This window comes from Myotis myotis, unplaced genomic scaffold (genome assembly GCF_014108235.1).
Source record: "Myotis myotis isolate mMyoMyo1 unplaced genomic scaffold, mMyoMyo1.p scaffold_m19_p_7, whole genome shotgun sequence".
Lineage (NCBI taxonomy): Eukaryota > Metazoa > Chordata > Mammalia > Chiroptera > Vespertilionidae > Myotis > Myotis myotis.
The window spans coordinates 74,900,329-74,917,398 of record NW_023416379.1 but is presented as its reverse complement, the minus strand read 5'-3'; the positions used below and the strand labels follow the sequence as shown (position 1 = coordinate 74,917,398).

The 17,070-nt window shown below is 37.7% G+C and overlaps 1 protein-coding gene across 1 annotated transcript in view; it reads right to left on the bottom strand.

Moving 5' to 3' along the window:
* The window catches only part of BMP5 (bone morphogenetic protein 5), a 120,493-nt gene that overhangs the window by 39,149 nt on the left and 64,274 nt on the right, over window positions 1–17,070 (bottom strand). The window contains exon 3 of the mRNA XM_036318353.1: window positions 2,908–3,056. Coding sequence (XP_036174246.1) covers window positions 2,908–3,056 — 149 coding nt within the window. The remainder of the gene's footprint in view (window positions 1–2,907; window positions 3,057–17,070) is intronic.

The window sequence follows — 17,070 nt, the reverse complement described above, 5'->3', positions numbered from 1 at the left end:
TCCCAAAATCATAATTGAAAAATAACTCATAACTCAAAATCTTTAAATTGTTTATTTAAAAAATCAGCATTATAATTAAAATCTATGGAATGTATGGGTGGGGGGGGTCTAAAACTTGTCTATAACACTTTCAGCAAAAATATTGTGTTTCTCAATCAAGATCTGAGGTGCATGAAACCTTCACTATACTAACTCCAAAATATACTTAATTTATGACAGACAACCTCATTCCATATACAAAACCTTGGAATGACAACATTGGTTATAGTATTACTAGAGGCCCAGTGCATGAACATTCATGCACTGGAGGGGGTGTCCCTCAGGCTGACCTGCCCCCTCTCACACTCCAGGAGCCCTCAGGAGCGGGGTGCAACCCAGCAATCAGGGGAAGGAGATGCCCCATCACATCTCTGCTGCTGCCACTGCCAGCAGCGCAAGCCTCAGCCGGACCTGGTTACCTGAGCCTCAGGCGGCCCTGAGCAGCTAGGCAGCCACCATCTGAGGCTGCCTGTGCCTCAGGCTGGCCCGGGATGGCTGGGGGACTGGGAGACTCTGGAGGCAGGCCCACAGAGCGGCCAGGCCCCCCTGGGGGCAGGCCTGGCCTTGCCACACACCTGCCACCCCAGCAGGGCTGAGGGACTGGGTGCTGCCATCTTGTGGCTGTGGTCGCTGCCATTTTTGAGGGTGTGGCAGTCAATTGTCATATTCCCTCCTTATTGGCTGTGGGTACTGCCACATTTGAGGGCAGGGCCATCAATTAGCATATTCCCTCCTTATTGGCTGTGGGCACCACCATCTTTGCGACAGCATGAGGGTCAATTAGTATATTTCCTCTTTATTAGATAGGATTCTTGGGCTGTGAATTTGCCTATAGGTATAACAATGTAAAGTTCTGTGGCTTACAGTAATAGACTCCCTTGCAAGAGACCCAAGACAGACCCATCTTATGCTTAACTGTAGTTCAGTAAACAAAGCAAGGAGAAATGAGTGAGAGATTTTACAACTCATGTTTCTATTTCCTGATCCTGCAAAAAACTAAAAGCAGTAAAACTTAATAAGGCATGTTCTCTAATTATCATCCCTTTGAAAACTACCCTCCCTAGGGCTGACCCTAATATTTTCAGGGTGTGGGGCAAGATCACAATGTAGTCCCACATGGTAGATTTCTAAATATTTAAAAATGACTAATCAAGCTAAAATATCATTACAGAAATTATGTTTTTCCTGCTACTATGACAAATAGAATTTTAAATAAGGTCAGATTTGAACATAAATTTTTTTTCAACCCTTTGAGTGATCAAAGGCCAGCAACACTCTGATTAAATTGGCCTTGGCTCCCCTGAACTTTGGATCAAATGTGCCCAGCCCCCTCTCACCACAGTCTGTAAATTCTTTTCTATTCATCTGAAATGACTACCCTTCCACAACTTCTTTCCCTAATTACATCTTCCTAATCTTTAAGATTGTAGCTTGAATTCTCTCGCTGTTCAATACTCAAGTCATTCAGGCTCTTCTTAGTGTGTAGTGACAAACATTCATCAAAATTCTTATGTAGTTACTACCGCGTGCCTCATCAAGCCTCATGAAACCATCTCTGCATTATCTAACCATTTCATCTCTAGCATCTAGCCAAGCACCCAGCACATGGTTGCTCAATAAATTCTTGTGAGCATAAGAATAACTTCTGGGGTGTCTTAAAAATGAAGATTTCTTACTGACCCCTCCTGTAAGTGATTCTGGAACTGTTGTTTTTGACCAAATATTATAATACTAGAAGTCTGGTGCATGAAATTTGTGCACTGGTGGGGGTGTCCCTCAGCCCAGCCTGCACCCTCTCCAATCTGGGACACCTTGGGGGATGTACGACTGCTGGTTTAGGCCCGATCCCTGCGGGATGGGTCTAAACCGGCAGTCGAACATCTCTCTCACAATCCAGGACTGCTGGCTCCTAACCACTCACCTGCCTTCCAGCCTGATCATCCCCTAACTGCTCCCCTGCCGGCCTGATTAACACCTAAGTGCTCCCCTGATGGCCTGATAGCCCCCAACTGCCCTCCCCTGCTGGCCCGATCACCCCCAACTGCCCTCCCCTGCTGGCCTGATCACCCCCAACTGCCCTCCCCTGCAGGCCTGGTCGCCCCCAACTGCCCTCCCCTGCAGGCCATCTTGTGACAATGTGGGGGCAGCCATTTTGTAATGATGTGGGGTGGCCATCTTGTGATGATGTGGGGGGTGGCAATCTTCTGATGATGCAAGGGCATGAGGGTCAATTTTCAAATTACCTCTTTATTATATAGGATGTTAAGACCTAACTCAATATTATTTTCTTTGTGTGTGTGTGTGTGACTCTTTTGTTCCATCCCCAGCCTCTCTTCCCCTATTAGCAGTTATTATTAGAACTACTAATAATTATTACTAGTTCTTTTGTTTGCTTACTTGGCACCTTTTAAAATATATATTCTTTGTTATTTTTAGTCAGGTTTTGAAATACAATTTACACATGGTATTACTCATTCTGACTTAATGTATAGTTCTATTCATATTTATAAATTATATAGTTTTGTAACCACCACCATATCAAGATATAGATCCATAGCACCTTGTATACAGTTTCTTTTGGTCTTATTATATTACATTATTTCTGCTTGCGTACACATTTTCAATACAAGATTACAAACTCCTTGAGAGCAGGAACAGTACCACTTCTTTACCTCTCCACCCTTGACAATAAATGCAATTGAGTAAATGTGTTCATAAATGGATTAACTAATTACTATACTGCACTATCCTATGGAATACACTACCTTGCACATCATAAGTATAAAGAACATCTTGGTTAAACTGAACAAAAAGCTATAATGTGTCAAAACCAGCACCACAAAAAAATACATGAAATTCAGTGCTTACCATCTCCTGTTTCTGCACAGAGTTGTAAGCCCAAATTGTTCTGTGGATTAATCACCCAATGATTGCTGGTCACAGTGATATCAAAGACAAGCCAACCCACATCTAAAGCCTGGGCCTTTCTTGTGTCTAACAAAAACAGATCTGCATCCCTGAGGAGAAAAAAGAACAACAATATAAAAAAGTTATAGGTTGGAACGAAGACCAGCATTTCCTATACTTAAGTGAAAACATTACCAAAGCACTTTTTAAAATAACAGGAGTTAATTAAAGAACAAGGGAAACAAGCAACTCAAGTGATGAGTAATAAGATACAGAACCTTTTTTACTGCTAGACTCCTAACCCAAACCTGGTGCAGATTAGTAATATCTGAAAGTAATTTTCATTTTCCTGCTCCTCACTGGCCTTTACAAATTGACTTAGTGAGCTTGATTTGGTCCCTGATAATCAGTGTTCCCCAAACCACTATCTGTAGGTAGCTCTCACTGGCAAGTTCACAGGCAAGGATTAAACTGAGTAGAGACAGAAGTGAAAGCAGCTCCACTGGTTTGGATGAATGTGGATTCCTAAAGGAATCGAGCACAGAGACAGTTTTCCATTTGTTTCTATTTTCATTATAAATTTTCCCCTTTTGTTATACATATTTTTACTTCATTTTCCATTTTATATAAATTATGTTATGGATATCCAAGGTCTAAGAGCGGGTCAGAGAATGCACTATTGAATAAAGGGGTAAATTCCATGGATTGAGCAAAAAGTTTACCCTGAGTTGCTTTAATATCTTCAGCATGTGTAAGTCCCATGAGGACAGTAATAGCTATAAATATGAACTTGTATATTTTAGAAAAATCTCCACAATGTTGCTTTTATTAGCATTTACCAATCTTAACTTTAGCATTAAATTTATAAATGTATGAACATTGGTTTAATTATGATGAATTATTTTATTTATTCTTTTCTTACTATAGGCAGCCTCTAAGCTAAATGTCACATATTTCTGACATTTAATCTTTACAGATGCTCTGATGTAAAGATTGAGGCTCAGATAGGTTAATGGTAAAATATTGGCACTCCTTCAAAGCAAAATAGAAATAGTTCTATTGTGCATTTTTATGACCTTTTATACTGTGATGAATCTATTAAAGAGCTTATTATTTATGTGAGGAAAAATCAGAACTATGGAATAATAAGCTATGTTAAATACTGTTTACTGCATTTGCAATCTATGTGCATCATAGAAGTCATTTCAAAGATGACTTACAATATTTACAAAGAAAATTTTGAATAAAATCAAATCATGCAAATGGTAAATCTTTAGATAAAATGCTCTATAGATAAAAATGAACCAATTTTAACAGAAGTGAAGAATCTCAGTCAATATTTTAGAAGCTTCATTTTCATTTCTTTATTTCAACTTGATTTATGCCATTCTCCCATTAACCTGGAGAAGATACTATGGAACTTCCATTCTCTTTCACAATTTTAGTGATAGCGTTTACCAAAGAAGGGTTGCAGACACTTTTTTTATATCCCAAATGTGACTCCGTTGAAGATACCACAGACACAGGACAAGCATGTACCACAAAACAATAAAAAGTTTCAAACAGTTCCCCAATTGAATTTTAAGAACCATAATAGAATGCCAAATTCTCCCTCTTCCTCCTAACTTAGAAAACCCACCAAATAAACAAGCTTGAAGAAAAGCTTATCTTTATAATATTGAGATATTTAGTATCTTTGAGACTATAATCTTAGGATATTAACTTAATCATATTAAGTTAATAATGAAAGTTTTAAACAAAAGAAGGATTCACGCTTTGTCTTGGGAAATATCAAAGTGCTACCTGTGTCAAGTCTGCTTTCATTTGAAACATGGTAATAATATTCTAATAAATACTGCAAAGCTTATAACAACATTCCTTGGATATAAGTAAACCCTTGAAAAACTAAGGGGTAAATTTTGACAACAGTTTCAACTAGTTAAAAATATCCTATCTAATAAAAGAGTAATATACCAATTGACCATCACTCCAACACAAAAGATGGCCATTCCCATGTGGACACAAGATGGCCACCACAAGATGGCCAGCAGGGAAAGGCAGTTGTGGGTGATCAGGCCAGCAGGGGAGGGCAGTTGGGGGGGACCAGGCCAGCAGGGGAGGACAGTTAGGGACAATCAGGCTGGGAGGGGAGCAGTTAGGCATTGATCAGGGAGTGGTTAGGGCGTGATCAGGCTGGCAGGCAGAAGTGGTTAGGGGCAATCAGGCAGGCAGGCAGGCAAGCAGTTGGGAGCCAGCAGTCGGGCCTAAATGGGCAGTTGGACATCCTTCGAAGGGTCCCAGATTGGAGAGGGTGCAGGCTGGGCTAAGGGACACACCCCCTCCCGTGCATGAATTTCATGCACTGGGCCTCTAGTCATTAGATAATCATTAAGGTGGTATTTTCTATTATTTTTAAATTGTTCTACTTTTCGAGAAAAAGTAATCCCCAAACTATCTATGTTCATGTCTCAAAACTGTCAAGCATGTCTATGGGGAAAATAGTTCCAGTTTTAATAGATATATCTAGAAAAAGCACCAATCAAAGAATTCAAGCAAGCTCTAAATATCTGAATTTCAGTGATGCAGATCCAAATTCATTGGAAGGTAAATCTAAGTAAATAGTATGCTTTGAAAAATTCATATATTTGTAGTTCACCTCTGGAAGGTTATAAAGGTTCAACTGCTTTCATAAGCTTCATGGTTTCCTATTCTTGACCAAAGCTACTTTATTTTTTACTTTTTTTTAAATTTTAGTTTGGCCACATGTATTCTTTAATTTCTCCTCTCTTATATAAGAAGTCCTTTTAAATTACCTACAGACAAGACACTATGCTTTGAGAGAATCAAGTCTATTATTAATAAGCACAATGTTAATAATTCCATAATTTTCTCTTATGTAGCAATTTTCACACAGCATCTTAAAAATAACTCTCACAAGTTTTTTCTTTTGAAGTATAAAATTACTTCACTAAGGAATAGCACTCATCTCACTGCAAACAGTAGACTATACTAAATATGGACTATAAACAATATAAAGTAAACTTGTTAAAGTTGCCCTGTCTTACCATTTTTACCTGAATGTTTTTAAAGAGAGGGGAGGGTAAAATAATGAAGGGATTAAGAAGTACAAATTGGTTGTTACAGAATAGTCATGGGGATGTAAAGTACAGCATAGGACTATAATCAATAATATTCCAATAACTATCTCACAGATGGATGTGAGATTTATCGAGATGACCACTTAGTTATATAATGTCTAATTACTGGGGTATACACCTGAAATGAATATAATAATGTATGCCAACTGCAATTGAAAATAAAAAATGATAAAAGACAAAACTAATAATAATTTAAAAATAAAATTAGGGCAAAAAGAAAAAATATTAATGTATTTAAAAATTATGCAGTAGAGAGAAAGTATAGATGTATAATATATTCATTTATAGCAGAAGTAAATACATAATACAATTTCTTTATATTTTGTGCTATCATAAGAATGAAATTAAAGTCTGCATTCTAGCCAATAAAAAGTCCATTTACATGGATGTAAATAAGCAAATATTTCATTAGTTTCCTAAGGCTGCCTTAACAAAGTACCACAGGTTAGTTGGCTTAAGCAACAGAAATTTATTGTCTCAGTTCTGGAGGATAGAAGACAAAAGTCAAGGTGTTGTCATGGTTGGTTGGTTTGAGGACCACGAGGGAATAATTTATTCCAGGCCTCTCTCCTTGGCTTATAGTCATCTTCTCCCTGTGTCTTCCTACCATCTACCCTCTACATGTGTGCCTATGTCCAAATTTTCCCCTTTTTAAGGGAAACAAGTTAGTTCTCCAAACCATCATGCAAAAGCAGCAGCCTTACATAAACTGTTTAATTGGGTCCCATAATTGCAGAGTCAAGTCCCTGTGGTAAATCCCTTATTCCTTTTCATTCATAACTAGAGGCCCGGTGCATGAAAATTCATGCACTGGAGGGGAGTCTCTCAGCCTGGCCTGCCCCCTCTACAGTCTGGGAGCCCTCAGGGGCGGGAGGTGACCCGGTGATCAGTGGAAGGTGACGCCCCATCACACGTCTGTTACTGCCACTGCTGGCAGTGTAAGCCTCAGCCGGCCCTGGTTACCTGAGCCTCAGGCAGCCCTGGGCGGCTGGGTAGCCGCCATCTGAGACTTGCCTGCACCTCAGGCTGGCCCTGGGCAGCTGGGGGGGCTGAAGGGACTGGGGGACTCCAGAGGCAGGCTCACAGAGCAGCTGGGCCCGCCTGGGGGTGGGCCCAGCCTTGCCACGTGCCTGCCACCCCTGCGGGGCTGAGGGGACTGCCATCTTGTGGCTGTGGGCACAGCCACCTTTGAGGGTGTGGCAGTCAATTAGCATATTTCCTCATTATTGGCTGTGGGTGCTGCCATCTTTGCAATGGCGTGAGAATCAATTAGCATATTCCCTCTTAATTAGATGGCATGGCTTGATTTTTCTCATCAAACACTAACTGACAAGCTCCCTGGTATGAGTTGTATTATGTCCTCCCAAAATATATGTGGAAGTCCTAATTCTTGTAAATGTGGTCTTATTTGGAAATAGGATCTTTACAGTTATAATCAAGTTAAAACCAGGTGTTAGGGTGGGTTCTATTCTAATATGGCTACTGTCCTTATAAGAAGGAACAGATCCTTGGCTGGTCACTCAGTGGTTAGTGCAGGGCTCTGGGACCAAAGGGTACTTACCTCAGTTGCAATAAAGGGCATGTACCTCAGTTGCAGGCAACCAATCAATGTGTTTCTCTCACATTGATGTCCCTCCCTCCCTCTCCACTCTCTAAAAAAATAAATCAATGGAAAAAATATCCTTGTGTAAAGATTAGAGAAAAAAGCAGCAGAAAAAGACACAGAGATAAAAACACACCATGGAGACAGTTATATGGAAACAGAGATGAAAATTATGTTGACACAAGCCAAGGAACTTCTACGGCTACCAGAAAATGGAAGAAGCAAAAAAGAATTCTTGCTTATAGGTTTTGGAGGGATTATGGCCCTACAAACACCTTAATTTGGGACTTCAAGCCTCCAGACACTGAGCTTGGCTAAGATATGAAGAAGTGAAATACTGTGGAATTTGGGGCCGTGGGAGAAAATAGAAATAAGTAAAGGGATTTTTAATTAATGCAAGAAATATGAGGATATTTACAGGACACACTTAAATTCATATTTATAAAATAGAACATTTTGCATTATTTTAACACAAGAAGAAATATGCGTGGATAACACTGGATGTACCAAAATAAGTATCTGCTTTGTCATCTCTCTATGACACTGTTCTTGTATTTCACATGTAAAAGTTCTTTATAAATTAAATCACTTCTTGGCAAGGGAATTGGATAAACTAACATGCATTGGAAGGATGGAAACCCATTCATCTTTTGCTGAAATCCGTTTTATCAAGGGTACTGTATCGCAGACTTGTGGAAATATATTATCTTGCTTGTTTCTAAATATGATTAGCAAAAATTTCTCATTGGTATTTTCTTGCTTATGCAGAAGGTATAAGACTCATGGATCCTTAAAGAGCTTCATTTAAGTTTATCCTTATAAAGCAAAGAATCACCGAGTTGGAGTTGGTATCTGTTTAATTTTAACAAAGACTTGCTATACTTAGGCCTTGCTTGATAGGAGAAAAAAAATAAGTTACTTCTCTGAGTTTCTGTTTCTTCTTCTTTAAATGAATATTAAAATAATATTGAGAAGGCAAGGTGGAGGCGGTGGCCTTAGGCTCCAAGGTGATGGCCCCCAGCTGGCCCACTTGAGGGCAAGCACTACATGGAGCACTTTGGCTGGGACAAGCTGGAGGACAAGAATCTGTGCCCAGTGAAGGGCCCCAGGCTTTCCCCTCAAGTTCAAGAGGGAGCAGGCTGGGGAGTGGCCAGCTGGCCTCAGCCCCCAAGGCCTGACTGAGGGAGGTAGGGAGGGCAGCCCACCTGGAGTAGAGCCTGGTGGCAGAAGCCAAGGCTGAGCCACATTGAAGAAGAACAAGGGCAGTCAGGGCAGCCCGCCCAAGGACAAGCACTAAGGCCACATCATGACCACCTAGAAGAGCAGACGCTCATGACGCTGTTCAAAATGCCATTATAGAAAAACAAAAACAAAAACAAAGAAAGCCCACAAGAATGGCCAGTGAAGTGGGCCACAAAGTCCCCTCTCCTTGCCTGCCCAGCCTGCTGCCTCCCAGCCTGGGGGGGCTACTCTCTCAGGTGGTCAGAGCAGCAGATATTCAGCCTGTTAAAGTTGTCTGTAGTTAGGAAATAAAACCCTTCAAGTTGCTAATCATCATCATCATCTACCTCAGCAGTCTATGGCAAGGAGAAGAGGATACAAATATAAAAATGCTATATAAATTACTATAACTGCAATTTTCTTACCAAAACACATTTATGGCATTTAAGTGTGTATGTACGTTGTATGCATTATGCTTAATGGAAAATTAGGGCCCGAAATGATATATGCACCCAGCCAGTGTGGAGCAGAGGTTGAGTGTTGACCCATAAATCAAGAGGTCGCTGGTTTAATTCCTGGTCAGGGCACAAGCCTGGGTTGCAGGCTCAGTCCCCAATAGTGGATGTGCAGGAGGCAGCCTATCAATGTTTCTATCTCTATATCCTTCTCCCTTTCTCTCTTTTTCTAAAAATCAATTAAACAAAACAAAAGAAACGATTATGCAATTATTATTGCTAAAAGTCATTAATGACCCATAGTTATAAATTTTGGATATAGGAATTCATTTATTTCCCTTAACTTCAGTAACATTCATTGATACATATGACATAATAAAACTTTGTCTCTGCTCAGCAGTGTGCCTCAGTGGTTGAGCATCAACCTATGAACCAAGAGGTCATGGTTTGATTCCCCGTCAGGGTACATGCCTGGGTTGGGGGCTGAATTCCCAGTGGGGGGCATGCTGGAGTCAGCCAATCAATGGTTCTCTTTCATCATTGATGTTTCTATCTCTCTCTCCCTCTCCCTTCCTCTCTAAAATCAATCAATTAATCAATCAATATATATTTTTTTAAAAAAAAAAAAAACTTTGTCTCTAAATTCAATAGAAGAAAAACTTAATTTGAAAACATCAAAAATAAGTCAAATTATTTATATAATAAATAATAAAAGATAAAGAGAAATATTCTTTGGATTGTTATAGATTTCAATTATATGTATACTACATATGTTTGTACACACATATACATATATATATATAGAGAGAGAGAGAGAGAAAGAGAGAGGTTGAAAGAAAACAGTTCACCATGAGTAAAAACATTATGTAAACATAGCCAAGAAAAACTTTGAGAAATTGTGTGGAAGATACATGGATACATTTTAGAGGAAAAGTTGTACTCCTCCATTTTCATTAGAAATGAGCCTTTCAGTCCACAGTGACATCGCCATTATTCCCCAAATTTCTATTATAACTATTTCACCTCCTTCCATCCTCTTTTGTCTTCTAAGAGCTTATTAAGTCTAGTAAAAATGTACTGATGGCCACCCAAGGAGAAACCATCCATCTTTCTCTGTGTCTTTGACATAAATATCACCACACCATTTAAGGAACTCGATTAGAGCTCTATCGCAAAATACATTAACAAGGGAATATAAATTAATAAAGGATATTCTCTGGAGTTTATAATGTCAAAAGTTGCTCTCTTGAGCCACTTTAGCTTAAAAGTGTAGGAATCAGCAATTGTGACAACCAAAAATGTCTCCAGACATTGCTAAATGTCTTGTGGGGGCCAAGTCACCCCAGTTGAGAACCGCTGAAATTGAGCATGATCCCAGCACAATTGAAGAAATGCAAGCTGTGCTTGTGTGCTGTCCTGTATACTTAGAGCAAACGTCATGGACCATCTGAGTGTCCTGCTCTGCGGCACTGCTCTCCAGAGCCCATGGAATTTTGCTGAGTAGAAATTGTCAATGTACGTTCTGAAGTATGTCCACAGAAGAATCACAAATCTTAGAGCAGCAGGAGGGGGGAGATGATGTAAATATGAAGCTGACTGTGAACTGGAATGATGACAGCTTAACTAAATATATCCAAGTAGTAAGGGTGGCTAATGACATCGAGCAAGCTAGCTTAAAATGTTTTTACAATGGAGTACAGACATTTATATTCATAGCAGAGCATTAGGAAAAGGTTGAGTTATGCATAGCAGATTTTCATTGGGGAATATATAAATACATATATTTGTGAAAAAATTAATTCAAGTAAAGCACTTAGCACAGTGCCAGACACATGGTGAGTGCCCGCTAAATGGATAAGTGCTGGCTGCTATACTTTGTAGTAGTATTACAGGCATTGATCATTTTATTTGCATTACTTAATTTTTTTATACATTTAAACATTTTAACACTTAGGAATATTTCTTCTAGTATAGAACTCTCTCTCCTCTCTTTCTCTCTCTCTCTCTCTCTCTCTCTCTCTCTCTCTCTCTCTCTCTCTCTCTCTCTCTCTCTCTCTCCGGTTCTTACTTATCTCAAAAGACCCAACTCAAGAGTGAACTCTCAGTGGCTACCCCTAAGTCCCTGACCCTCCCACACGAAGAATTAATTTCCCCTTCATTTGTGTTTCCACAACACTTAGTGCATACTTACATCATAGTGCTTAGCACTTTGTATTATAGTTATTAAAGTCTGTGTTGAGCAGGCCCACCACAGCCCCAGCCCTCGGGCTATGAGCTTTTGAGATCTTATTTACTAGGCCTTATGCCCCTGTGCTTGCCACATGGTAGGCATTCAGCAAAGCATGCCGAACTCAGCTGAATTATCTGGAAAATTCAATCATGTGGAAACCTCATTTCCCAATAATGCCAGATATATGAGGTGTGACTGAAGAGCAATGCCTTCTATATAGAATTTGGGGCTGTCAGCCTTTATGAAAAGATTAAATAAGTGAAATGATGCAAAGTGTGTTAACTTTTGACCAAGAAAAATAAAGATTTGGATAAATATCAGAACACTCCTTTAAATTGCACACGTTTAAATATGAGTAAGGATAAATGGGGGAGGTGGGAGATGGTAAAATAAAATATATAATTTTAAGGGAATTAAGCCTCACTGAGATAAATAAGTGTGAAAAGAGATGACGTTATGGTGTGTGTGTTTTCTTATTTGATTACATAACACTGTCAAGGAATTCATGGTTAATAGATCCATGTCTTTACTATAAAATATACCTAAAAAACATCAGTTTAAATTACTGCAAGGATTCAAAATACACACACACACACACACACACACGGATTGTCAAGCATATTGCATTAAAGAGTACAGTCTGCACTGACCTTTCAATTGTTTCTGATTTTAATACAAAACACTAAATAGATAAGATCCACGAGTTTGAAGACAGATGTTTTAACAGGTGACCCTAGCTTTAAAAATTGCCAGAGGTACTAGTTTCTTCTTCTTACCTCAATTTTAATTCTTTTTTTTTTTTTTTCTCAATCCTCATCCAAGGAGTGAGGATATTTTTCCATTGATTTTTAGAGAGAGTGGAAGGGAGGGGGGAAGAGGAAACAGAGACACAAAGAGAGAGAAGCATCAACATGAAACACATTGACTGGTTGTCTCCTGCTCTAGTCCCAACCCAAGCAGGACATTGAACCTGCAACCAAGCTACATAGCTGAAATCCAACAAGCTGGAATCCAACCGGTGACCCTTAGGTCCACAGGCCCAATGAGTCAAACTGGCCAGGGCTATTTTACTTCTTTATTTAAGAAATATATGAAAGCACAGATAATTCATACTGCACAAAAAATAATAACAATCAGATTTTAATATTACTTTTATAAATTAAAATTCTTTCGGTTTTGCCCAGCTGGAGTGGCTTCGTTGGTTGAGCATCATCCTGTGTACCAAAAGGAAGGATTAAAAAATAAAACATTTCAGTTTTAACTGTGATCACATGATATAAAAATGAAGTATTTTTCATCTATTTCTCCTCACTTTCAGAAAATTGAAGTCAAGGTTCCCAATTGGTCGAAATGTTTTTCCATAGAATAAAGAAAGGAAAAACAGTATTTATTTCTCTTCGTTTTCTGTGGTGGAAAAAATGCCTTTCATAGCTATGAAAAACTAAGAGTAATTTATTTTTAAATCCTGATATTTGTTTTGTTTTTATTTTTAAGCCTCTCTTCCTGGGAATGTTAATTTATAAAGTAATGTGTGGTATAAAGTTGTTTCATTACCTCTTCTCTGAACTATAATTATGCATATTTCTGATTATAAAAATAATGTTCATTGTAAAAATTTAGAAAGTACAGAAAAGGGGGGAAAATAAATTTTAAAGTTACCCACAAGCCTGCAATGAGCACTTGATTTTTCCTTCCAATCTGTTTTCTACATTAATTTATTTAAAATTAATATAATAATGTATATAATTAGGTTTCTTGCTTTTGGTCAGTTAACATTACAGTCTGAGCATTTTCCAAGATTATTAAATATTTTTATTTTATTTATTTATTTTTAATATATATTTTTATTGATTTCAAAGAGAAGGGAGAGAGAGACAGAAACATCAATGATGAGAGAATCATTGATCGGCTGCTTCCTGCACGCCCCACACTAGGGATCGAACCCATAACCCAGGCATGTGCTCTTGACTGGAATTAAACCCAGGACCCTTCAGTCCACAGGTCAACGCTCTATCCACTGAGCCAAATCAGCTAGGGCAAGATTACTAAATATTTTTAAAACATAAGTTCTACTTGCTTTATAAAGTATAGCATTTCCATTTTCCAGGAAATTGAGTGTAACTTTTTCATCTTCTGTTTAAAATGTGTTCTCAAGTTATGCAATTGTAAACAGTAATATTGGGAATTTTTCAAAATAATATTCTGTACATTGGAAAGAATCTATTCAATCTATGACTCCTAGAATTTGGAATGGCAAAGCAAGAGAACACCAGATGAAGATATACATGTACTTTAGAAGTCATTTTTCAAAAATGTAGGAAAAAATTTTAGAAAAAATATCATTAAAATCTTAGATCTTAGAGTTGATTAAAACAAGCTAAAATATGTGAGTGCATTTCTATGAAACATGATCTGTATATTGCATTGTATATACATTTAAGACCCATATGATCTTACTAACCAATTTTACCCCAATAAATTTAACTTAAATTTTCTTTAAAAAATATGTCAAGACTTAGCCAAATTATACCCACAATACTAAAAAAGCATATTGAGCTTTAGCTGGTTTGGCTCAGTGGATAGAACTTTGACCCGTGGACTGAAGGGTCCTGGGTTCAATTACAGACAAGGATACATACCTTGGTTGTGGGATCCCTGGCCCCCTATTGGGGCTCATGTAGGAGGCAACCAGTTCCTGTGTCTCTCTCACATTGATGTTTCTCTCTCACTGCCTCTCCCCTTCCCTTCCACTTTCTCTCAAAATGAATGGGGAAGTATCCTCAGGTGAGGATGAACCAAAACCAAAATAAAACAAGCAAACAAAAGCATGTCAGTATAGTTGTAGAAAAATGAGAATAATATTTTTATTGGTATAATTGGGAAATACCAAAGTTTCAAGATACACAGTTGTCCCATTTTTAAGGGAAACTTAATTTCCCAAAACTAAAAGTCTGATAAGCTAAGCATCAATACCCATAAATATTCCAAAATGTATTATTGATGAAAATCTGCATGGATTCATTCAGAAATAAATCTATAAACAACTGTGAATAGATTCTTCTATTAGTCCTTATTTTCATCATTGTTATCATGTCTTAAATTATCCAATTACATACTTAGAAAAGCTCAACGGGTTAGCTAGTTCAATGTATAATATTAAAAAATATCCTGAAAAGATAGAACAATGGACCTAAATAAAAGGGAGGACCTTTAATTGTGATCAATGTAAAAGCCTGTATATAGATTTAAAAAGTCAGTAAATATAATCCATAGTAGGTAGACACCTGATGTACCAATAGTTCTTATAAAAAAACCAATAATACTTTGTATGTTAACCATGTACAAATTCAACATGCATAAAAATATAATGTGAATGGCCAAAAATAAAGATAATTCAAGAATTTTATAATAATGTTAATGGAAGTACTACTCCAGTCATGGGTAATAATTATTTCAAAACTTTAAATCACACCAAATAAATATATAGTGCCGGGGATAAAAATAAATAAATAAAACAAAATTACCTATGACACTATCTCTTTTTTAGTTCACAGTTGAAGTGGGGAAACAGACAAAGAAATATATTTGGAGTACTGTTTTCAACGCTTGTCACTTTATTTTGGAAGATGCATTTTTAATTATTTAGCATTAAAAATAATGTATTATAATATGCCAGGTCCTGTCTCTGAGAAAACCAAATTAGTATCCTCATTTCATAAATGGAACCACTAGATTGAGGTCTAAAAAACAAACAAACAGAAAAACAGCAACAAAAACCTCACGGAAAAGTATCTAGAAAGTGTTAAAACAGATAAAGGAGCATAGAACTTTCTGACTTGGAATTATTGCTCTTAAAATAACATTGCATATCGATCAGTATTTGTTATTTTTTTGCATAATATATTTTTCACATTTTTATTACAGTGTACCCTGCTGAATCAATATTTCATAGGATATTAAGTATTTCACACCCAAAGAAAAAGATTCTGCAGCCAAATAATTTTGAGCAAGACTAGGTTTCTTTATTATAAAGCCTTTCCAAGACTTTAAAATTCTGATATGCATTGTGACTCCTAGAGGGTGGTCTAACAGATTTTTCTCAAATGCATTTGATCTCAGACTCTTTATTTTTATTCACTGATTTTTGTGAGGGGCTTGTGTTCCATGAAACAGCCATTGGGAAACTCTGGCACTCCAGAAGACCAAGAAAAATCTCAATGTCAGCAATTGGAAATCCTATATAATAAAAGCCTAATATGCTAAGCATCCAACCATCCCTTCAACCATTCAACCAGTCGCTATGATGAGGACTGACCACCAGGGGCTGATGCTTCGACTGGTAGGTTAGCTTGCTGCTGGGGTCTGGCCAATCGGACTCAGCAAGTCAGGCCGGACATGACCTGGAACCCTCCTGTGGTCCCTCCCTGGCTCTGATCATGCACGGGTGGGATCCCTCAGCCTGGCCTGTACCCTCCAGTGATGTCGGAGAGCCGATTTCAGCATGATCCCCACAGGCCAGGCCAAGGGACCCCACCAGTGCACAAATCTGTGCACCAGTCCTCTAGTACAAAGGGGCCTTAAAGGAGACATGATACCTGTCTTTAAATCTTTGTCTTATTAAAAAAAAGTACATAGTATTTCACCAAAGGGAAGATCTATATCTAATGAATAGAAGCTACCAGAAATAGATTTCACTTCAATATAACATTTCAATAAGTTAAAAGAAAATGTAAAAGCTGCCCAACAAAGGTGGCAAATCACCTGTAAAAGGTGTTCCTAAGCAATTTCATGTGAAAGGTTTGAAAACTGATAAGCTCCGTGTTTTACTCTTTAATTTGATGGTTCATTTGCAGTAATTATCAACTGAGATGTCCATACATTTAGTATTTCAGATTTTCTATTCACATTTTTGTACCATTTTGAATTAAACATTTTAGAAATGGAAGCCATAGGAAAACTGTCAGACCTATTGTAAATATGATGTCTTACATCAAAACGCAAATAACGTTCTACAGATTTTCCAGTTCTTTGTTATTCAATCTAGGAAGGTTATATCTTTCTAAGAATTTGTTCATTTCTTCTAGGTTATTAAATATGGTGGCATATAGTCTTTCATAGTACTCTTGTATGATCCTTTGTATTTCTGTGGTGTCAGTCATAACTTTTCTGCTTTTATTTTGATTTTGTTTGTTTGAGTCTTTACTCTTTTTTTCATTGGTGAGTCTAGGGAGAACTTTGTCAATTTTATTAATTTTTTCAAAGAACCAGCTCTTTGTTTATTATTTTTTGTATTGTCTTTTTGTTCTCTGTTTTATTTAATTCTGTTCTAATTCTTATTATCTTCTTCCTTCTACTGAAGTTGGGCTGCATTTGCTCTACTTGAGATAGGCCTATAATAATATGCTTTCTTCTTATTACTGCTTCTGCTGCACCCCAAAAGTTTGGTATATTGTATTG